The sequence below is a fragment of the Emydura macquarii genome, unplaced genomic scaffold, assembly GCF_026122565.2.
Source record: "Emydura macquarii macquarii isolate MOO-44397 ecotype Brisbane River unplaced genomic scaffold, CSIRO-AGI_Emac_v2 contig_1230, whole genome shotgun sequence".
Taxonomy (NCBI): domain Eukaryota; kingdom Metazoa; phylum Chordata; order Testudines; family Chelidae; genus Emydura; species Emydura macquarii.
In genome coordinates, this window is record NW_027131367.1 from 6,875,895 (window position 1) to 6,900,515 (window position 24,621).

General features: G+C 37.5%; 1 protein-coding gene across 1 annotated transcript in view; it reads right to left on the reverse strand.

The window, feature by feature from the left end:
• Positions 1–24,621, reverse strand: part of HELZ (helicase with zinc finger) — a 133,117-nt gene that overhangs the window by 91,533 nt on the left and 16,963 nt on the right. Inside the window, exons 2-11 of the mRNA XM_067547330.1 lie at positions 21,637–21,864; positions 20,396–20,432; positions 16,455–16,579; positions 13,300–13,356; positions 11,855–11,906; positions 11,319–11,394; positions 8,302–8,500; positions 7,085–7,192; positions 6,422–6,719; positions 1,359–1,626 (exon numbers count right to left, since the gene is read on the reverse strand). Of these exons, the coding sequence (XP_067403431.1) occupies positions 1,359–1,626; positions 6,422–6,719; positions 7,085–7,192; positions 8,302–8,500; positions 11,319–11,394; positions 11,855–11,906; positions 13,300–13,356; positions 16,455–16,579; positions 20,396–20,432; positions 21,637–21,846 (1,430 nt within the window). The 5' untranslated portion in view covers positions 21,847–21,864. The remainder of the gene's footprint in view (positions 1–1,358; positions 1,627–6,421; positions 6,720–7,084; positions 7,193–8,301; positions 8,501–11,318; positions 11,395–11,854; positions 11,907–13,299; positions 13,357–16,454; positions 16,580–20,395; positions 20,433–21,636; positions 21,865–24,621) is intronic.

Below are 24,621 nucleotides of genomic sequence, written 5' to 3' on the forward strand. Positions count from 1 at the left end.
TTTTCAACATGAAAATTAACATTGTAAAAACATTATTTATTTGTTGTTAGTATCACTGTTTTCTCTCTGAGTCTGATCTTGTTTTAAAAACTGTTGAAAAATAAGTCTGATTAAAAATATGTGTGATGGAGGTCAACAAGAGAGAATCTGCTAGTTCGCTGAAAACACCACGTTGAGGTGAATTCTTTACATGTTAAATTCCAACTCCCCAATGGATTAAGTATATTCGGTATATGGCTTATAGAGATATGAAAGTGAAATGAATAGATAACATTTTTCTGCTTCAGAAAAAGTCTCCTTCAATAATAGTATATATTATTAATATTCTTAAATTACCAACACATAATTAGACTAAATATCTGATTACATCCACAAGCATAGTGCTCTTCAGAAGGCATTCTTGTATTGGTATATATGAGATTTTACTTGCTAACACATCAAGTTAAGGGGGAAATGATGCCCATAAGAGTTCTTGAGCTACTGGTATGTCACTTTAAACAGATTTTCATACCATACAAGTGAAGGTGAGATCATTAATCACAAATGTCAAAACAGAAAAATGGTCTAGTATAGCATGACTGTGAACTGGAATGTGTACCTTATTTTTCATCCTGCAGCCTTCTCATACGTCTAATGGTGCTGCACAGCATATATACAATGACAAAAGATACTCCTGACACAAAGAGAGTCTACATTATGTGCCCATCTTACACTTGTAAAGCTATTATTCAGTCTGCCTGTTTAGCGAATACTAGGAAAAGCTTCAGCTCTCCAAAGCAGTTATGCCAAATGTGCACCACTGCAACACAGATCAGGATCTGGCCCACCATGAGGAGGATTCAAAAGTTTTCTTCAAACCTGTAATCGTCTATAGAGAAGAAGAATAAAACTTTTCACTTCTGTAACTCCTTTTATCTGAGGATGTCACAGATAACTGAACTGTAACAGACTTTCTTTTTTGGCAAGTGTACAGAACAATTCTAAATTGTCCCTGCTGTCCTCAACATTTTTATATTTAGGGAGCTGTAAGAAGAAACAAAATTAACATCAGGACCCCAGGAAAGTACAGTACAGTAGAGGTTAGTGCCTCTAGCCCTAATCAAAGGCTAATGTAGACATGTCTTTATCTTCAAAGCCAATTATTACCACAGTATATATTTCCATTCTCCTCTATGAAGAAGTAAGATTTCAAGACGCATATCCACTCTTAATTTACTTTAAAGATTTAATAGCTAAACTGTTAGCCCTTTCAAAACCAATCAGAGAGGTGTAATTACAATGAAAGGGTAACATCCTAATAATTTTTAATAGGACAGCAACAGTCATTTAAGAGAGAATTTTGTTAAAGTATTACTTACTTGCTGACTTCCTTATACTGTGCTATTTCCTCAATATAAAGGAGGTCATGCAACCGTGACTGATAGTTGGTCTTGGTCAATGATTTGTCCAGAACAGACTGTGTAAATAGCTGGTCAGCAGATAGAGGAATTTGGTATCTGAAAAGAAGGCTCTTCTCCAATTCAGTAGTTTCATTAGGCTCAAAATCTACAATAGTCTTAGAAGTAGAATCCCAACGCTTAGCTGTAGTTAGTAACTGTTGCCGTGCATGCATCAGGTATTCAAGATCTGCTTGTGGAGATACAAACAGGGACAAGACATCAGTTCAAATTTTCAAAGATAATTTTCCACACTTTGATCAGATGTAATTGACATATATAAGTGGGAAATGTTAAATTTTTTTCTAATGAAAATGCCCCACCACAGCTTATCCATGTAAAACAGGGAATAATCGTGAATTTATAAGCTAAACTTAATTTGTAACGAACAGCACATGTTTTGGTTCTTCAAGGAGATCACAGGTTTACTGAAGTCACTCAGCTATCTTAAAATAATCAAACTGCAGGTAAAACTCTCCTTTGTCTAGGACAGCTTTCATAATTTTATTGCTCCAACTTCAGATGCTGATTGACAAGAGACACAAAAACCAACTCACACACAAGAATAAAAGAATATCAAAATATAACAACTCTACAGATAGGAGCCAGAGAGAGCATTCAAATTAAACAAGCAATGGAAGGAATCTATTATTATAATTAGCAGCAAGCAGAAGCATCCATAGTATCTGAATGCCCTCTTCAAGGTTTAGATATACAAAAACAGAGAAAATACCCATGAACCTCACAAGATAAGTCATAACAGCTAAGCTGTGGGAGAGCCAGTAGGACAGGTGATAGAGAATCTCATAATTTACAAGTACACGTGGAAGTCCTTTAGCAAATTAAAAACTAAGTCTTAGATTAATATAACATTAGGATTATGCCTTTGAAAAAGATTGCTGATTGTATACATCGTATATAAACAATTAATTCCCCAAGAATCAATTGAAAGTGCGACCCACACTGATAAAGGGAAGAAAATTAATGTTTCAGCCTATCCGTAGTTAGCTCTGTTCTGTCCATATACTGTAGCCTAAATCATAAATATGAAATCAAGAACTTTTCATAGACTTGTGCAATAGCCATTAACATGGCAAAAATTCAACACATGGCAACTGCTCTCTGGAAGACTAACTACAGTTAGGGGTTTCATGTAACAGAACTATTGTTAAGCTAAAAGCTGCGATGGTTTGGCTTTCATGGTGAAGCAATAGCTACATTTTAATGTATCATCTTTGAATCAGGCTTAAAATGGGTGCCCAGATATCACAGCAGTGCCTGTGAAAGACATAAGAAAGACCCTATCGCCTCAAATAAAGTACTTCATTTTATCTTCATCATTCTGTGTCCTAAAGAGATGAAAAATGTGACGTCTGAGTGATAATGTGTGGCCAGTTTAGCAACAGGAATCTCAGCCCAATATCATTCTTCAACCATAGAAATCAGACCTGTCTCACTTACTGAACTCCTTTAATATTTTCTGAAAGATCATCTAAGAGAGATTAAAAAGAAGATATAAATAATCCTCTTCTCTCTCTAAAATGAACTATGTTAGATGTTACTGATGTACAACAAGAGAAGAAGGCCCATGTTTGGTGATTTCAGAGCTAGGAATTATCTCATCATGAGTAGTACCTTTTCTTGTCCTAATCATGTATTAGAGTAACAGCTCAGTCAGTCAGCCAGGACACGGTCTTTGTTTGCTAGGAAACTGGCTATTTGATATTGCATGCTACAGACACTTCCGGTAACTGGAAGTCTGACATAACTATTTTCTGAATGTTAACATGGAATATGCATAGAGGGTTACTTTCTTAAGAGGTATCTTGTGCATTTCCTATTCTAGGAACATTTCCACTGCATGAAAAACTAATCTTATCTTGATCACTTGTAACTTTTTCCAAGAAAGATGACAGAGGCCGCTCAACTTCAATGTCTCTTTTTAATACTATTTAAAAAGGAGGATGCCTGCCTTTCGTGAAGTCATAGCTCCAATATCCTTAATAATTGCTCCATTATAAGGATTTGCACTAGTAGTATAGACACTAGGCAACAGGAGCTGAAGGCCTCTTTCAGGATTGTTTGCTTGATGTTTAAAAAACACTTCTTCCATCAAACCCCCACACACTATAACTCACCACCCCCACTGCTCAAGGGAATATAAATGCCAAAAAAAAAATTGGAACAAGACATATGCCTAACATCATTATTCTATCACTTGCTTTCAGTTGGCCCATATGCTGTCTACATAGATTGTGAGCTCTTCAGGGAAGGACTTTGTATTTATATTTGGTTATAAAGAACCTAGCACACCTTTGGATGTTAGATAAATATTAATAATAATAATCTGACTAATTGGAGATTTCCTTTTCTATCTCTCTGCACACAGAGATGCAACATCTCAAAAAGAGATGCTATCGTGAACTCGGCAGACAATACAGTATGCCGCTTCATCTATCCATTTTGCACTAGAGTGCCATGTATACTGCCCCTGCCCTTGATCTATCTTTAGTAGTCAGCACTGAGAAATCCTGGCAGATTAAACTGACAAGGACATTGACTCGTCTGAAGATTAATAGTTTTGACTTTGCACATAAATTATGGTTTGGCTCTCTTGTGCAAGCTCTACAGTGCAAGGACGCCAGGTCTCTGCAAGTTTACTGACTTTGGAAACCTGTCACCTATGGTTAGCCACCCTCTTCCATAGAGATCATACAAAAGTTCCTGAAAAGACCACAGCCTTGCTCTCAAGCACAGCCCTCTGCAACATACTCTATGTGGAGATATGGTGTATTGTGGACACTATAACTTCCTGCTTTGCGCTACAAGTGTTCAGTAATCTGGAAAGAACAGTTCATAAATTATGGCATTTGCTACTTACATTTTCTCTTTGCTGATCTGGTAACTGTAAATCTGTTCTATGTAAACAAAGGATAAAATAGCAAAAAGCAACACCTACAGCTCTAACCAACCCAGATATTGTATATATTAGTGGTTAGCAATAATTATTACTGCTAATAAAAAGGTTTAGAAGTCTTGTATCATTAAAGACCAAGGAAATATGAATTTCCTGGCTCACATAAAGATGTGGGAATAGATCTGGAGAGGCTAGAAATAGAAGAGTCTCTACAACACACTTCTGAAAGGTAGTAAGAAATGAACAATAGTCTGCAGAATTATGATCTCTGCCAAAAATTAAATCAATGTTCCTTCTGACTTTTGTGAGCTGAACTCTTCCTGGGATTCCCTGATGACTGCAATAGACAGACTAGAAAAACAGTCTTCTTGAAGAGATAAAATACTCTTCACTGACAAGTATTCTGGTAATCTCCCAGACAGTCATACTCTATTTCAGTCAGAAACAGTAAATCTATTTCTGCTCCTCCTAAGCAATTTTTACAATTTTGGTCTGGATCTCATCAATTTCCTAAGATTTACAACTAACAGGAGTACAACTGGCTGCATTTTCCTACTACCTTTAAAAGGGGACTATGTTAAATGGTTCTGAGTTCTGACCTCCTGTTCGGAGAAATGGATTTGCACAAATGTCCAAAACAAGAATCGGTGCTCAGCTTTTGGCTCCTCCATATTGTAAATCTTCTTGACAACACAAGTTCTCATTCGTTGCCAAGCAAAATATTTCTAAACATCTTGGGTTATATGCCAGGTCTATACTGAGCTGTCTCTGAGCATGGGGAAAAAGGTGTTGATTCTCCTTTGCTTCAAAGGACAATTTTTTGTCACATAAAAATATTAAAATGCCTCTTAAAGCATTTTTTGAAGCTGAACCTAATAAGCATCTGGAGAACAGACAGTTCAAAAAAAAGCATTAAAAACAGGACCACAAACATTTCTGAACAGCCTAAGCAAAATATAAACACTGACTAGAAACTGTGACAAATGACTCAAAACTATGAAAGAAGAAAGGCTTTCGTGTCCTAATCTGGAAATTCTTTTGCAAAAGAAAGTTAGTCAGAAAAGCAGCATAAACAAATAGGTTTTATTTATTCAAAAACAATGAGAAATGATACTAGTGAAGCAGAACTGAATATTAGACATTATTCACGTCTGTCTGACTCTAGCACTCAGTTGCTTTAAAATGTCCCAAGCAAAGGAGTTGTAGTCACCTCCCTTGGGAGACATTGCCAAAATCTATTAAATGTCTCTTTCTGAGATACAACCACAATTTTCCTTCCCTTGGTTTCATCTCATTATTCCTGGTTATTCCCACTGCAACACATTAAAAATGTTTCTTAGGCCCTTTAGTCTTTACGTTTCTCCAATCTTCGTAGAGACACAGATGATTACCCATGCCTCACCCAACTTCCTTTGCTTGTTGCCAAGCGACACACATTTACCTCTTTTAATCTTTCCCCATAAATCAATCACTCCTGCTTCTGGATCATCTTTCCCTTCTTCTTTGAATGCCTTCCAATTTGTAGACATCTTTCTGATAATGAGGTGACTAGAACCTAAAGCCCTGATTTCCTGTTTCTAACTGACAGGCATAGACCAATGCAGTAAACAGAACACAATGACCATGGCAACATTTAGTTCAAATTTAATTTGAACACAAAGATAATCACGTTTTCTGCCCAGTGCGAGTAGGGACGATATTGCTTTCCAACAATTTCTAGCATTTCTATATCAAGACTATCCTGTAAATAGGCAAGGCAACATTAACTCCAATGACACTATGTCAATTTACACCTGATGAAGATCTGGCCCAAAATCTACCTTTATAGACATGAAGGACATTATATATTATGTTATGAAGGACATTCATTATCTGCTAACATAAATGTTCTGCACACAGATATGAAAAGGAAAAAAAATAGTATGACAAAACATCAAATGCTGATCATACTGACTGATGAGCATTGCAGGAAGTGTTTCTGATTCTCAAAATTACCACTAGGAGAAACATTATTTTACACATTTCTATCAAGTCTGTTCAGTAGAAAAGAAAAACAGATGAACATTACCTTCTGTTGAAGCAGCATCAATCATTACTCGTTGCATGAGTACTGGTTCCAGCCCAAAATCAAACACTACCGTTTGGCGAAACGTGCCAAAGATTTCCGTGTTGAAAGCTATACTGACTTTGTACATGTAATGATCTATTCCATTTTGGGCCATCTTTCCTCCGATCCATTCCTGACAGTTTTCTGGGACTTCTTGTGATACCTGGGTAGTGCTGTCTCCAGCAGATATTGCAACGATACTGAAATGAGGACGGTGGGCATCATAAAGCAATGCCACTCGATACAGCATTCTTGCAGGCTACAGAGAAATGCAAATATTTAAGTGACAATCAAATGCTGAAACTATTTATGAAGTTCATTATTTGGGGCCAGATTATGGGACACTAAAAGAAGTCTCAACTTCGTTCAGTTGAGTCCCTGCACTCTCGGAGCATTAGGTCCCCATAGTTCTCAGCATCCACACCATCAATCACCACCTCAATGGGGGAGAAACATAGTGGAGATTGGGACATTCCCCACCACTACATTTTAAAAGAAAAGTTTTGGAGTTGAAACACTAATGGCAAAAGTCTGTGGTTTTACTGTAGCAAAGAAATAAGATCCCAGTGCTGCAGCATGCTGGCTTTTAATATTTATTCCTTTTCACAAGAGGAGGACTCCTACCTTACAAGTGAGAGCAAATGTCCATGTCTGTTGAGATTTTTTGGTGGTGACAGTAACCGATAGTTCAGGATTATGCTCTACTCTCACTCCTTCTACACATTCACTAAGCTAGATGTAAAGAGAAAGAAGCCTAGCATTAAACTTCTACAGACAATGTCAATAAAGAAGACATTCAGGCCAAGTTAATATGTTAACATGACTGGTTCTTAAGTTGAGGGTTGGTTTCAGCAAAACATTGTGCAGGATTCTAATATCAATACAGCACAGGAACTAATTCAGATATATGTTAGATCAGAGTGGCAGACAAAAATTTAAATTTTAACTCAACTACATCACACTGTGTATGCAAAAAAAAAACAACCATCCAGGGAGAACAAACACAGGACCTGATTTTCATAGGCATGGATTTCAAAAACCAGTTTAGGTCAGTTATGTCTAAGATTTCAGTTGGAAATAACGGTTTTATACAATAAGGTATCAAGATTTATTGGTGTCCCAACAGACTCAATATTCTCAGTGATTTCAGTGAGAGCACTAGGGTACCAGGAGAGCAGAATCAGGCTTTCTGCTGATTAATCCATTTTGCAGAGTGCCCACTTTTCCCAGATTTTATCAACAATAGATGGACTGAAAACTCCTTAGTGTCAGTGGTAAGAAGAACTGGTTGAATGCTGCAAAAGTACTGCCACAAACATTCTTTGTAATTACAAAGAGCTGTTGGATTTGATCAGCTCCATAACCTTTACTTTTCAGTATTCACAAACATTTGCATGACCAAGTGAATGTTTGGGGAATGGCTTTTCTTCATGGAAATTCCTGCAATTGCAGGCAAAGAAGGGGAGTCATGCAAAAAAAGGAGTGTTCTCACTGAAAATTAAAGCTTCGCTATTTGTTGTTCTCCAGTTTAAGAAGTACGACCATCTGATGAGGGAACAGGAACACAACCACATGACTTGGTTGACCCATCATGCACCATGAATAGTCAATATGCAAAGTGAACAATTTGCGATCAACCCACAAGCTGCAGTTCACAAACTCTTTACTGAATTCCTGAGGAGAACGACTGCATTGCAAAAATCACTCTCAGTCTATGAAAGCTTTGCAAGCAGGAAAAGTTCTTTGATAATAAATAATTCCACTAGTTCTAGTGGTAAGGGCCAAAAGCAGGCTCATCTGTTACTTTTAAATATGAACACAGAGACGTTAGTTTTCCTTACCACCTTCTCAGGAGATAACGAATTCATCCATTTCTCAATTAAGGTTTCCATATAACTACCCGAACATTGTTTGTTTTCCTTCTGCTGTTTTAATCTTATCAAGCGGGAAGCGTATCTTTTTTGCCACTCTGTTAGCTCTTCCTGGGAATGCGCTGAAGTACACTGTGCACCGTACCTGCAGATCCCTTGCTCTAAAAATCTACATAAAATAGGAAAGACAATTATGCCTCACACTTTTCAAAGTCTCCAATTAAAAAAAACCAAACAATAATTAAGATTTTACTTCAAAGAGTTTTCTCCTGACTTTTGAGTCTCTCACATAAAACATAAAATGGCAGGATCAGTCTCTAGAAACTGGTTTAGCCACATATACATGTACATACAGGATTGTTCAGCAGCAGCATCTCTTGCAGTAATGCCCATAATGATATATCCAGAATTTTTCCAATTTCACCATAAAGGGCCATAAATCACTTTGCAAAGAAACTTTTACTTTCAAATAAATATGTGCTGAACACCTAACAATGTCAATGACAAACTTTTCCCTCAAAGTCCAGTTATTACTGATGAGGTAAGTGCTCTTTCAGCAGTTTACTGAAGCAACAGTGACATCATGTGGTTCTCTTAGTTAACTTCAGGTACCTATTGTGTACATGTTTTATACATAGATTTAGAAAAGCTTCTAGAGGGACACATTGAACATCAACCTCCTTGAAACAAGAGTTAGATCAAGTATATGTATAGTATTATGTTTGTGGATTTTTTTTAATAATGTAAAGTAATGTTCGTATGTGATATCATTTTGCTGATGCTTTAAAATTAAGAAATCCCTTTAGTATCATCACCTTATCGCCCACACATACATTTAAGAATGCCAGTCCTCTCAGAAAATGCTATGCAGCTGCTATTCTACACTTTGCATCCAAATATACATATTATTTGGAAAACAGTTTTGTAGTTAGAACTTTAACTTTGCATTAAATCATGTAAAACATGTCAGCTGCTGCAACTACAATTCTTTAAAGTGGTAAACGTTTAAAAAATTAGATTGGACGGAGGGAGAATTTGAGGATAGAATTTAATTTTTAAGGTTTAACAGTATTATGAAATCATCTGGTATACAGCATAAGCAGCAGGCCAGACAATCCTCACTTCTACATGAGGAAACTAAAATTGATTAATTAAAACACTACATGTACCAAACAGCTAAGGATAGGCAAGGATCTGTGCCATGATCTTGTAAATGTAGAAAATGTGTATCTATAACTTTATGTTGAGTTTCATATGTAAGTTTACGCTACAGGACGAATTCAGACATCTTCCCACATTGATGTGTTACTGAAAAAGAGGATGGCTCAACTAGGTCAAACAGCAGAACAAGTAAGTTGAAAGTTAGCTATTCAAATCATTGATAGAGCATATGATGATTAATATTATGACCTTTTCATAGTAAACATATTGAGTAACAATGCAAATTAGATGGTAAATCTTGAGCTAGGTGACAAATGTTACTGAAAAAAATCACAGAAAAGCCTTGAAGCAAAGTGTCTGATAGCCAAGCCACATTTGACTTATTATTTATTATTTGAATTAGCATACTCTTCTCCTTTAAGTATAGTTTGGAAAAAGTTTAAAAGGATGCCATTGTGTTGTGAAGGCCCAACATGTAAAATTTTTATTAAAGAAAGGTAACGTTTTATACATCATGTTAACAAAAGTGTTCTCATCATATATGCATAAAATATTTTCAGTGAAAACAATTCTTTGTTTGGATTTAAACATTCCCCTGCAATGTTTCTAACATCATTGTACCAGTGCATGAGAATTCTAGAGTGAAACTGATTAGTACTGATTTCTCAGTACTTCTAGCAACAATTACATTTATTTTACATATTCAGTTCCTTATCATGTCTTGCAATTCTTTCATTTCATTATCTGTAGTAGATGCCACATCTCTATTGCCATGTGCCACCCTGAAGACATCGGTGGTTTCAAAAATTAATCTTCAGTGTCCTTACTGCCTTTTTATAAATAAATCTAAAATCTTAACTCCACAGCCAGAATTATAATAATCACATGGATTCACTAATCAAGACCTCGTTCTCAAAGCAAAGTTAATAGCGCCTGTAATACAGAAGTAATCAGTGGACATCAGATTATACCTTTAATGGAACAAAATCTGGATTAGGATTAAATTAAATTAAAATTGGCATTAAGAATCTGGCTCAGAATGCCACTTTTTATAAAGCATCTAAAATCTTACTGCTTCTTTCATATGGCAAAAAGTATTGATTAGCAACATTTGTGTTATTAACACAATGAATGTCATCAAAAGGCAACCAAACATCAATTTGGCAATCTCCCTGTATGATTAGCAGGGTGAAATTCTAAAATGCCGAGCCCTAACAACAACTGCTAATGTCAACAGGAGTTGCAGGTGCTCAGCACCTCTGAAAAATCAGGTCTACATAGCCTAGATTTTCACAGGCTCTATAATGCCAGATGAAAAGCAGGTCAGATTGCTATACATCCTAGGAAATTAATTTCTGTATACATGTCACATGCAAGGCAGAATCAAGTCACAGTGCAGGATTTCCCAGGTTAATATATTTTTTGGCACTACATAAAACACTATTTTACTAATTATGAAAATTACATACTCAATGCACATGATCTAATGGACTGAGAAAGAGCGACTAGGAACTAAGAATGCTAATCTTAGCAAAAGTTGTGTGAATTTGAGCAAGGCACTTCACCTTTGTGTCAGTCAGCTTCTCCCTCTGCAAAATGGGGCTCAAGATATATACTTTCACATCATGAAACTGATGTGCTGAGAAGTGAAGTGAAGTGACCTACTCAAAGTCACACCTTGAATGAGTTCCCTCATCTAACAGGTAGGTTACATTCCTTGGCCTCATGTCCACTTATGAATTAGAGTGTTGTTTGCAAATAAAAGAAATGAAATTATCCCTTAAACAGAGGCACTTCTCATCACCAATAAAACTGTTTCACTTTACCTCTTACACAATGTGTACTCCTCACTACTTGTGACTCCCCTAGGTGGGGGGCGGAATTGCCAACCATCCTGAGATCCTGTAAAATAATAGGAGACTCTGGTTATTTTTCCAATTGCCAGTATTTTAGAATCACTGGTTGTAACTGAATAGGTTTATAGGTTTCAGAACACCAACTCACAAGGTACCTTCTACTGCGCAATTGATTTCAATATCTGAGAAATTTATGTGGGGCAAAAGCTGGAATCATATAAAGCAAGTTACAGAAATTAATCTGTAATATTGCCATAATAAATTGAGCAATAAATGTGGCCTGGCATCCCCAAACAAAACTGCAGGGTGGATATTCCTGTCTCACTTAAATGCAATTCTTCAAGCAGGTTTCCCCTTTACTCCCAGTGTTGAGTGCCTTCCCTCCAACTAAACATCAGGGACACATAACTGGGCCGTGCCTATACAAGACAAGTGTTCCTGCATATAGCTATGGTGGTTCCATCTTCAATGCTTCACCATGCATCTTTTAAATATGTTCTACTTACCATCTTCCAAATCCTCCACATGGTATCCTGAGGGTACTTTGCTAGCTGCTGCCTGCAATAACCAAAAAACAAGAAAAGTTGGCTCACATATCAACATTTTGACTGAAAGTTTCTATTTTGCTGCTGTGTTCATAAGATATTGTATTTTAATGGTCAGTACAAAAAATATCGTATCTAGTTCAAACAACACTCCGGTCACAAAACTGGGTCTCATGTTAACATGCCAACAATCACAGTAACTGAATGGAGGAAATCTAATGTGAACATTAAATCTACTGTACCACAGAGTACTTATCAGTTCTCCACAACATCCAAGGCCAATAGGATCCTGTTGCAGCTCACTGATCCTCAGCAACCTGGCCCCAGTTGAAGTAAGAGCAGGGGGCCTATTCTAACTTCTGCTATTGGTGTAAGGCCAATAATAGCCCTTATGCCAAGGGAGGATTAGGCCTGGTAGAGCTTTGCTACACCATGTCCCCTCCCATCCACAACCACCTCTTGAACATCGGATGCCCCTTTTTTCTACCTTGTATTGGGGTATGAGAGCAGCTGGTGCAAAAAGCTGCAGAACCACACCTCTGCCAGCGGAGAGCTCTCTCCTGGCTATCACTAGCTACTTAAGGCCAGTTTGAATCACTAACATGGCACAAAGAAGCCTCGGAAGAACTGAGTGTGTGTCTTATTTTTTAAAAGGCTATTGTTTAGAAAAGGGGCACTATTATTTTTGTGAGTGAACAATACTGCTGTTTGAGACAAAGGAAATTAACATCTGCCATTGGCAAATGAAGTAGTGGGCTGGTCACTGAGCAGATAGTTCCAAAGCTGAAGGTAGATGCAACAGAAAGAGTCAAAGTGCAATCATTTTAATTTGCACCTGGAATCAGAACAAAGTCTTACAATGTACTGACATCTCTATCCATTTTATAATAAGAGGAAAAGAAAAGCAATGATTTAAAGAATCAGAACAAAGTCCATATAAGCAAACAGTAATTCAATCAATCAATACAGTGTTTAGACTAACTCCTTCCTATTACAGATGTTGACAGAGCATCTAGAATTTGCTAGTCACTTTAAGTTTTAAGTCATGTTTAGGACACAGCAAAGAACTCTAGTGCATAATTTCCCCTGAAAAGATGGATCACTTTCTGAGTCATAATAAATAAATAAAGTGTATCTGGATGTTCTCATATTTTCCTTGCTCAGTACTGCAATCCTCGGTCAGCCCCTTTTCAGCATTTTTCTTATTCTTTCATCAAAAACAATAATCCAAGACTGTGGTGAAAGGCTGCTTTAAAGATGATAAACACTAGTGAGCCAGTGGAGGCTATGATACCCAATATGCTTTGTTCAAAGAACACAGGTCTCCTAGAGCACAGAACAAAATACCCTGCAGCAAACTGATCAGGCAGTTTTCACCTTCTTCCCAATAACATGCTTAGTCTTACCTCCGTTTCAACAAGAAGCATTTTTAGTCTTGTCAAATCTTTAGTTACCATCCCGTTCTGGGGAAAGAGAAAAACGTTAGTGCATTCGGTACATAAATCCTCTGCTATTGTAAACACAGACAGCGAGGAACTTTTTTTTCTACCCAATATTTGGGAAAGCGAATGGACAAGAGGGCAGACAAATGAGCTGTTGAGCTGCATTACACAATGTTACAAATGACATAGTGTGAAACACTGAGCAAACATTATTATGCAACAGGGAAACTTGCTGCTGATAAATGCTAATCTCGCACAACAGGTGTCAGCACAGGGCAAAACAAAATGGGATACACATGCAAGACAACTTGGTAAATAAACTCTAGGAAACCTGGCTATCCCCCACATGAAGCATTAATAGGCTCAACATTTACAAGACGGTATCCTTCAGAACAAATACCCTAGAGGCTCTGTGACTTAGTACTCTACAGACAATGTAGCTCACTGGAAAGGGATTTGAGACACCTGGGTTCTATTCCCAGCATGGCCAATGGCCTGGTGGATGGCCTTGGGCAAGTCACTTCACCCTCAGTGCCTCAGCCTCCCCATCTGTAAAATGAGGATAAGGATACTGATCTCCTTTGTAAAGAGTTTTGAGATCTACTGATGACAAGCTCTATAAAAGAGCTAGGTATTATTATTGTTGTTAGAACATTTACTCCATCTCAGGAGTCAATATAAGAAATTCACACTGCTTTATCCATGATCTAGTCAATTCTTCTCAAGAAGCTATTTTACAAATTGCCTACTTTTACAGTCTAACAACTCTTTCTATTCTGGAGTATGTTCCCTTTGACTCTTCTGTAACAGCTTTCACTAGAAAGTAAAGGTTAGCCTTCTAACTGAAAAATAACTTCACATTCAAGGGAATACCAAGTAAAATCTTTTTAAATAAATGTATCTGAAGTACAAGACATAAATACAGTAATCTCATGCACATGGAAGGCACGATCCTGAACTCAGCTGAGGTTCAGGTTTATGGTTTCATTTAATTGACCCCTTGCTGTATTTATTAATTAAGTGCCACTGAGTTTGTTAGATAGCACATTGTTATAATCCTCCTTTACATTCCACCTGTACTACAGAGCAGCAGAAAGCAACTCAAATATCTTTACTGCCAATCTGCACATTTGATAATCCACATACACAGAGCTTTTATTTTAAATGTTTTTCCATTCCTTTCCAAAAGCAGAGGTCACAAATCCAACTCATAGGGCTCGTATACAGAGCATAAAGAATTGAAGTGACTGAGAATCATTCCCTTATATTATTGTGGGGGAAGCTGGATGCATTCCAGCTTCTGCAAGTAAAAACACTCCAAACTTTATTCATTGGTGTCTTCTCCACACAGACACCAGGAGAAGTCAGTAAACCATTTTCTGGCTTTTATATTCCTATTGAAAACAACTGTGAATGATGATCTTTGATCTGTCATAAGATCCTAAGTTTCAATTTGGGTGCAGGGGCTTCACTGGGAAAGATCAAGCTATGTGACAATCCACCATAAGTGAATAACAGCCTGAAACGCTTTGCCTAGGTAAAGGAGTATTTGGCTATTTACATTATTTCATTACATTAAACAAACAACTTTAAGGCAACTTTAAACAACGTTAAGGCAAACAACTACTAAAAGACACGAAAATGTACGTCAATCATTTTCATTCTTTGTTTATCTTCATAACATATCTCATAAGCTTCAGCTAAATGAAAGTAACATTATTAGCCAGAGAGTGGACTATTTTAAAGAGAGACTATATCTCAGCAAGTTTGTTTTGCCATCAGGACTGTATTACACCAATATAATTTATTCCTTTGCCCTGACAATATTTATGTCCAAACTTAGATTTCTTCAAAACTAACCAATCATCCACATACAGTAGGATGAGTAGGATGCATACTTATTCCTTGCACAGTAATCCAATTTTCGACGTCATAAGGAGGTGTGTAATAGGAACAGACATGTTTACAGTCAGTGTAATGCTGCATGTCAACCAACCCCAGGATGCATCAATGGAAGCCCTCCAATCAAGGGACAGCAGCCCCACTGGTTGACAGGTGCTACAGAAATCAACAGCAATAGGGAAAACAAGAGTCCCTTCCTAGACAAAAGTGAAGAGAGCTTTGTACAACCAAACATTTCTACCAAACATTTTATTCTTCAAGTAAGCTTTTTATACTCTTCAGAACAAGGGCTCCAACAATTATTTAGCACAGCTCACACATTCTACAGCAACAAGTGGGGTTACGGTATTTTTTATATATTAGTATTAATGCTGCATGTTTAAGCTCTTAAATAATTCAACAATGATAGGAACAGCCTTAAAATTATAAACTTTTTATTATTATTAACTTGCTTTCACAGAATGCTTTTTTGCTTTTTCCTACCAAGGCATGAGTTCAGTGTTTCTCCTAAAGGAGCTTTTGAAGCATTAACATCTCTGAGAGTGGAGCAGGGAGCTGCCTTCCTTACACTACCTTCAATATTAGGGTTACTTAAGTAAACTTAAGTGCTCTGTTGTATCACTGTCTAAAAGAGGAAACGAACTCCAGTCGCAACAGGTGAGTCGAGCTGTTTTATTTTAGAATGAAATATTTGGATTATTTTCTTTCTTGAACAGTTCTAATGTTTAGTTTAAAACAATTTGGGTCATTTTTAAAAACATAATCACATCAATGTGCTTTCTGATATAAAAGCTGAACTTAGTCAACTGAAGCACACACAAAAAAGGTCTCAGGTGGATGGTTAAAATACAGGCAAAAAGAACATAAATGTTTGTTTCTCTGCTCTATTAAACTGCACATGTGTAAAAATTACATTGCATTCCTTGAGGATTAGATGTGGACAACTAATTTGAACATTTTACGTATTTGTAACATAAGAAAAAAATCTGCAAAAAGTGTACTGGCTCAAACATCGGTAAAGCAACAATCTGGGCTCTTGTTTATATACGAGCACCTGAATATTTTAATATACATTCATCCTTGGATATTCCATATGAATTATTTGATTGTTGTAATCTGCTGGTCAATGGACATTCCGAGGTTTGCTACTAAACAACTAAAAAATCCAAAAGTAAGTTAGTTTTCCAAGTTATGTAAATTAAATCAGATCCACTTACCAATGATTCACCCATCAGTGATTTGGAAAGAATATTAGATACAATTTGCAGCTTTCCTTTAAGATGCATGCAGCAAAGCACTGCACGGAAAGAGCCATCTCCCTTGGCCAGTCCCTCTCCCAGCACTGTAACACAAAGCACCAACTTTTAGCCTCACCACAGGACAGTACACACGTAACTAACCCCAACTCAGTTTTCCCTTCACCTTGAAAACTAAAATGATGTCTGAGACTTAGGTCCAAACCTTTGCTCTCTGGACTGGCAAGCCTTGGACAGCCTTTGCCCTTCATGCCTCTTGTCATTTAGCACTAACATCTCCCGCCAACTAAGAAATTATGTGGACGAGTTCTAAGGAGATGCAAGTCCATCATCCTTTAGCCCAAAGGGGGTGACAGCATCACTGACATTAGGGGACAGTTACTTCAGCTCTTTGACAAGGATACAAAGGATCTCCCTCACCCACCAACAAACCACATAAAAACATGCTCATGAGGATCCATTCATGCTAGCAAAAAGCGTACTTCGTAGTTTGCAAATCTACCAAATCTCCTCATTGATCAGTTGCTCTAAAGAAATTAATATTCCAGCTACTTTAAAACAAAATAGTCTAGTCTAGGTGACTTAGTATTCACTTGTGCTGCAAGTGTAGGATATAGGAATGATTGTTTTAATCCTGATATTTAAAAGCATCATGTAACAGTAAACTTTGTACCAGTAAACTCTGGGATCAGATAGTTAACCAAACAGATACCTTCCTTGACATCTGCATTAGCAAAAGGATTTATTTCGTGATATAGAAATGCTTCAGCCCAGCAGTAATAACACTTTATATGTATTACCAGGCCAGAAAGGAAATATCCTTTTTAAGAGTCTGAAACCTTAAGTAAAGTTATGCATGCAAGTTGTAATAAAGTAGGAATGCTGTCTGTTACAGTCAAAAATATAAATTATTGTTATTGCAGGAAACAGACCCATCTGTGTTTCTACTGCCAATCACCAGTTATGCAGTTCTTAGATGTGTGTAGCTTAGGGTGGCCAACTTTTTAATTTGTGAAAACCAGACACTGAATGCCGGAACCTAATCCAACCCCTCTTCCCCTGAGGCCCCACCCCTTCCCTTCCCTCAAGGCCCTGCCCTCCACTTCTCTTCCTCCCCATTGTCACTCGCTGCTCTCTCCACCTCCCTCCCCCTGCCAGCTAAGCAGGGTTCTAGGAGTGGGGAGGTGACTAGAGCAGGACATACGAGGGAGAGCCATGCTCCGGGGGGGAGGAGGTGAATGGGGCAGGATGGGGGAGCTGCTGGTACCTCTCTCTGCCAGAACCAATCCTGCGTGTTTCTCCAGGCTAACGCAGCAGCTGCTGCTCTTCCCAACCCACAGTGGTAGAAGCTGGTTACTGCAGGTTGGTGTCCAGTCGGTCCCTTTTGACCGGACTTTCCGGTCGAAAACCAGACACTTGGCAACGCTACTGTAGCTCCCATTAATGTTAACAGGAAGGTTACAGGCACAAGGACTGCAGCAGAATTAGATTCTCAAAAAATAAATCAATTCTCCCCACTCAATAGGTGTACATGTCGTTAATGGGAATGATGTGAACACATCAAGGAAAGAATAATCCCGAAAGAATATGTAAATGACAGGGCAGGTCATGTAAATGACAGGGCAGGTTTTCAACTATATAATGGTAACCAAACCCTGATTTTTAAGATGCCTAAAACATGACTCTCTGAATTCAACTACACTACTGACAACAATTCCAGAAACAGAGACTTACTTCCCAAATCAGAAGGAAAAAAAGCACCAAATCACAGTTTTAAGACATATGATAGTTTGTAATTAAGAGAACATATCTCAAACCTTAGATACTCAATTAAGCTATTTCACATACTTAATTGCATAGAGTTATTTAGCTAAAACATTCTGTTGCATAGTCCAGCAGATTGTAACTTCTCATTTTAACAAAATTCTTTGACTATTTATGGGATAATTTAAAAGATTCACCATTACAGTAAGCCCTTGTGCTTCTATCAGTAAATACAACTGTTTGTAGAGAATACATACTTCTAGTGTGCATGCTAGAGCATGCATTTCATTCCTTTTAAATCAAAATGAAGTCATGGTGTCTGCAATGTGTCAAGTCTTGTAAAAAGTAATAACTGCAGCTTGAATAAAGCTTTTTCTGTCAAAAAGGTTTGTGCATGCTTCAATGGATACCGTTATAGCAGACAGGCCTAAAACTTGATACAAACATGGCATTTTATTTTAAATGTCCTTCCAACAGTAATAAAAACTTAGACCCACTGAGACAACCTCAGCAGCTGTCTTGAAATGCTAGCTGCGGGGAGAAGATCAATTAAGAACAAAGAATAGAACAAGACAATCAAATGTGTTCATCTATATTATACAATCTTTTTGGTATAAAAAAATTGTTCTAAAATTACACATTTTAGACCTGGACAAAAATAGATTTGTACATGGACCATGCTAAACCAGACTTCCTTCTAGAACAGTCTTTTAAATAGGTCTGATTTTAGAGGCTTATCATGGTCAGAACACTATTTAATTTTTTCTCTCTACCATACATTTCAAAAGATTTTTTTTTAATTAAAAATACTTGTTAATCTGCTCTACAGTCGGCATATTTTTTCAGTTACCATATTACATGTGCTCAATGAGTGCAGGAAAAATGTTTTAACTGTACAGGTCCTTTGAAATATTCAGGTATCTGCTACACATGCTGAGAAGAAACAAAGTCTCCCTGAGTGTAAGTCAAAAAGCAATCTGAAGGACAAATCCTAGCCTTACTGCAATCAATAGCAAATCTTCCATTTGACTTCAATAGGACCCAAATTTGGTGCTGAGAATATTGGTCAATGAAAATACAATTCATTTAACAGCCGTCTCGCTCCTCCCTTCTCTAGCCATTATTCATCCTTCCATACATCTCTTCTTGGCTCTTTATTCACTGTCAGGAAGGAAAACTGTGCAGGGCCAGTTCAGAACAATGCATTCCTGGCAGACACTAACAGCACTTACAATAGGTGGATTTTAAACACAGCAGACTGTTTTAAGGACAGCATTGCATATGATGAATACAAAGAAAATATTCAGGAGTGATAAATTCTCAATCATCCCATCAAATGAATATATCTACGGTACAAGTATCACATAGTCCCTATTAAACAACAGTTGCTTTCAAACTCAATCAAGGCTTGGGGAAAATTTCTGTAATACAATTCAAGAGTAGTTAGAGTCAGAGCACCAAAAGATGGGACCTACTCACAGTACAATTAATTTCCCAAATTTATACTAGCAACACCTGATCCCATGCCTAATGAAGTCAATAGAAAGATTATGATGGTCTTCAATGGGTGTTGGATCAGGTCCATAATAAAAGGGGAACAGAACTTGAGCACAGATTGATAATTCCTCTGTAAGACTCCAATTCAATAATGCACTAGAATACTTATTTAACTTTAAGTTCAAGCTTTACTAAACATCTGCTTAAGTGCTTTGCTGAACAGGGATAAATTTAAGCATGTTCTTAAGGTCAAGCACATGCTTTGCTGAATCAGGGCCTAAATGCAGACAAAACGTTTATTCTTGCCCCTGGAAAGGAAGGCAAAATTGCCAGGTTCTTCTTGATGACCAGTGATCCTCTTCCCCCTCATCTATGCAGTATGTGGTCCACTGGTTAAATGCTACCTTACTCACCAGAGGTGGCTATGTTTCAGTGGGGTTGTACGACCATGATTTGTGGGATTCTCCAGAAAAGAACAGCTTACATTAATATTATTATAAATCATAGCAATAATTTAAGGTAGGACAATTTTATGACATTAAAAAAGCCAAGTATTTAAATATTTGTTTTGGAACGTTCTGAAATCCAGAGAACTGATTACATGTTGTAAGAAATCACAATAGATAAATATATTAGCATACCATGCCTACAGTCTTCATCTGCTTGCCCATAGTTTTTCTGGAAAAAAAAAAAAAAAGTAATGAGTTTAAAACCAATATTATTCCAATTAGGATAAACGACTTCCTGCTCCAATCAACAACTTCCTCTGAAATGTCAAGTAACCCATTTTCTCATACATTTTATTTCTCAAAGCAGAAAATGTGATGTAGTTGAAGGTACATTAGTTCAACTTTAACTTCAGACGTGTCTAAGGGCTAATCTACACTTAAAATTTACAGCGGCACAGCTGTATCAGTACAGCTGTGCCACTGTAGAGAGCTTGTGTAGCCGCGTTATGTCAACGGGAGAGAGCTCTCCCACCGACATAATAAAACCATCTAAACGAAAGGCAATAGCTATGTTGGCAGGAGAGCATCTCCTGCCGACAGTGCTGTCCACACAAGCACTTATGCCAGCAAAATTTATGCCGCTCAGGGGAGTGTTTTTTTTCCACACACCCAAGCAACAAAAGTTTGGCTGGCATAAGTGCTAGTGTAGACAAAGCCTAATACACTCACCTTCAGAATGTTGTCCGTTTCCAGGATTCTAACCAAATGGATGTTTTAAGACAAGAGGTGTCTTCGTGTTTGCGTGTAGCCACAACATCCGGAGGAAAACACAAAACTATCATCATTTCCCACATTTGCTTAAAATTCATATTGTTGCCCATGCATTGTACAGTTTACTTAATCTTGCACTAATATGGTGCTGTCAGAACCTACAGGGTATATATTGTACTTGAAAAATCAGTTTGTACATGTTCAGTAGAAACTTGCTGGAGCAGTGCAGCTAAATTCCCTGAAGATTCCATCCAGACGGGCAACCTTAATTCTGACACTTCCTAAATTCTGAATGCTTGACTTTGCAACCTTATTAATATTCTTTTAACATAGTTTTGTGTGTGTCATTTCATATATAGAATTTAATACATTATTAGTGAATATTTCTATTGCTGGAATAAGTTTCACAAAAGTTAAAATATGTTTCCACTGTTTCTCTAGTCAATCCTTTATTCAGATCTAAACTACACTTGGGTCCCCTGTCTCTGCTCATAGAAGCTTGCAGAATTAGAGACTTACATCTGCTTTTGCAAGAAGGCGGTTTATGTCCAAGCAACATGACAATGATAATAAGGTTCTGATGTCTAGTTAAACCTTGAAAGATAAAAGGCATTTGATTCTTCCTCCCATGTCACCTGATACTATTAAAGAGTTGCACTCACAAGTTGTAAAAAAGAAGCAATTCGGTAGAGAAGACTCTCAATTTTGATGCGGTCAATTTCAGCCTGGCATGCCTCCGGGAAGTGAGCTGGGGGGTACTGGCTGAGGGAAAGGAGCGCCTCCGTGCAGTGCTTCACTGCCACTTCATAATCCTGCTGTTTAAGTGATTCACGTGCTTGTTCACATGACTTCTCTGGTCTTCTGTCTGCCATGACTCAGGGACAGAAATCCTAAAAAGGGGGCAAGGGGATGATAAAATGTTGATTAGCTTTATACTGCTGATCAGATCTTGGCAAGCCTCCTTCTATTTTCACTTTCAAGGCATCCCATCAGCCCAGCTCCACTCATGTTTCCTACCTCATGCCCTCTTGCTCCCTAAACTCTTCCTAATCCTTTCTTCATACTGCTCCTTTCATCACCTCCCCTCTTACTCTCAGGTTTGGCCACATGATTCATCAGGGTACATAAGCACATGCCTAAATTTAAGCCTGTACATAGTTCCATTGGTTTCAAGTTTAAAGTTAGGCATGTGCCTAAGTACCTTGCTGAATGATTACCTGCCCCATGTTCTGAGCCTTCATTAACAACACCCCTTTTCCTTTGAATGTAACCTACTTCCTATCCTCCAAGTGTCCGTTCTCTCAACCTTCAATCCTCTCCTCCAAGCCATCCATCTCTCCAGGAGCACTTTTGCTCTTAAAGTTGGGTATATGGTCTCAGGCAGGTGCGTGAGAGTAAGAGAGAAAGAATTTTAAGTGGCTTGACTATTCATTTCCAGAGTCTCTCATGTTTTATTCATATTTATGTCAGACAGAGCCCAGAGGCCCCACCAGGTCAGGTATCATTATGCTTGCTGCCATCTTGATTTGTTAGGACTTTTGAGTTTTGTTTTTTAAGATATAGTCTTTTAGAAAAGAAAGTGTAATGAAGGGGGACAGGGAAGTGTTTTGCTTGAGATAGCGTTAACATCCAAGGTGGTCAGGATTCTATGCCAAAAATATACAAACTTCACTGTTAGCACAAAACCTTTCAATAACTCCCCTCTACAATATCATCCCTTCCATGACCAAAAATTTAAATATACTTTACAGGTTCAGGACAGCCATTTTAGTGTAAAATTGACTTGGCAAGAATTTGTTCTGATAGTTGAAGCAGGGAATGATGCTGTTTCTCATCTTCTTTTTACCAAGCAGCTCACCTTTAACAAATTTTCCTAAAATAAGTGATTTCATATGTTTATTTATGAGACTATATATAGATCTGATAGATATAAAATTAGCTTTTGTGATATTCTACAATAATTTCCATCTCTAGGACATGTAAAAAATTCACTATTTGAAATCCCCTTTATGTTTGATCTTATGTCTTTATCAATCTAAGGTGCATGAATTTCAACAAGTCTAAAGCTCAAATAGATAAGCACATGCCTTTCCCATTTAAGTAAAGCAATCCACTGTGCCTTTCCCCGTTACCACATGCTCTTTCACAGCCAATGTTTAAGCAGAACAACTGTAAACAAGAAATGTTCAATACGTTTTGCAGCAGCATGGTGTAATACTGTCTTGTATCACTCTTATTTTAATTTTTCAGACCCACAAGGCAAATGAATGTGCAAACAGTGTTTAAAGATTTGTCAGAACAATTTTGACTAAATCCATCTTGTTTTGATATATTAGATATGGCTCTGTGTGTGCGTGCACACACGGGTGCACATGCACGTAAGTGTAATACATTTGTCACAAAGATGGAGAAAGGTAATTTTGTGTTTTCTGACTTTATCCTGAGGAAAGATGATCACTGTTAAGTCAGAAGGTAAAGTTATCTTGCAAAATTCTACTCTGACTCACCCACCTAATGCTTTAACTTTTGCATATGGAGCAAAACATCATTCCTGTTTTAATTATCATTGTCATGTTAAGGACAAGCAATAGATTTTGTGCATTTAAACACAAGTAACCTTATTCACATGAGTAATTCCACTGATGTCAAAGTTACTCAGATGTTTGCAGGACTGGGTCTTCAACAAGTATATATTTTCATCACTATTTTGCAAGGCTGATTTACAGTTTTATAGAAGTCAGTAACTACGATTTAAAAATCATTTGAATCTTATTTAAAATTTAAAAGTAATTGATGCACATATGCCAAGTATACAAGTTTGACTATCCTGACACACTATTCCTGTCGTGTAACTGGTCACTTATGTCACATGCTACTGTTTCCAATCCCTGACTGAATGACTTCCAAACTCAAAGAGCTTTCAAGATAGCTACATGAATACTTTCAGCATGGGAATTCATATCCACACGAGTATTCAGAAAGGATGAAATCCCAACCCCTCTGCAGTCAATAGGAGTTTTGCCACTGACTTCACTGAGGCCAGGATTTCAACCTAAATGTTTTCTTTCTCACAAGCCAAATTTTGCAAATGTTCACAAAAATCAAAGCAAATTCACAGATTTTGTTCAAATAAAAGTTTGCAAGTGCTTTTGTACAGTCCACACCCAGTTCTCATGCATCCATAATGTAAAAGGCATGAAAATGGATTCCACACTTGATCAGTTGATTCTGCCAATAATCACTGGCTGTTTCCTGTATTTAGCTCCAAGCTGTGGATCCAGTTAGGAGATGGAATAGAAAACTAGATCTACCATAGCCTGAAATGTTCAGTTCACTCAAGTGTTTGCCCATAGTAAATTTCACTGCTCTGGGATTTGCTCCAGTACTAGGAACGAGTAATTCCTTGAAGGAACCACAAACGAAGGAATGGAATTGGCAGTTGGTTCTCTGAAAGACTCGATAATTTATATTACATTAACCAGTTAAAGGGCTGAAAAGAAAAGATTTCATTTCTTCCATGGCACTTTTGATTTCCCCACCACCATCATATAAACAAAACTCTCTAGACCATTGTTTTTATTGTTTGATGTGTTTATCTCAGCAGCCAAGGAGCTCTGTATACGCTACAGATCTTACTTTATCTGCCC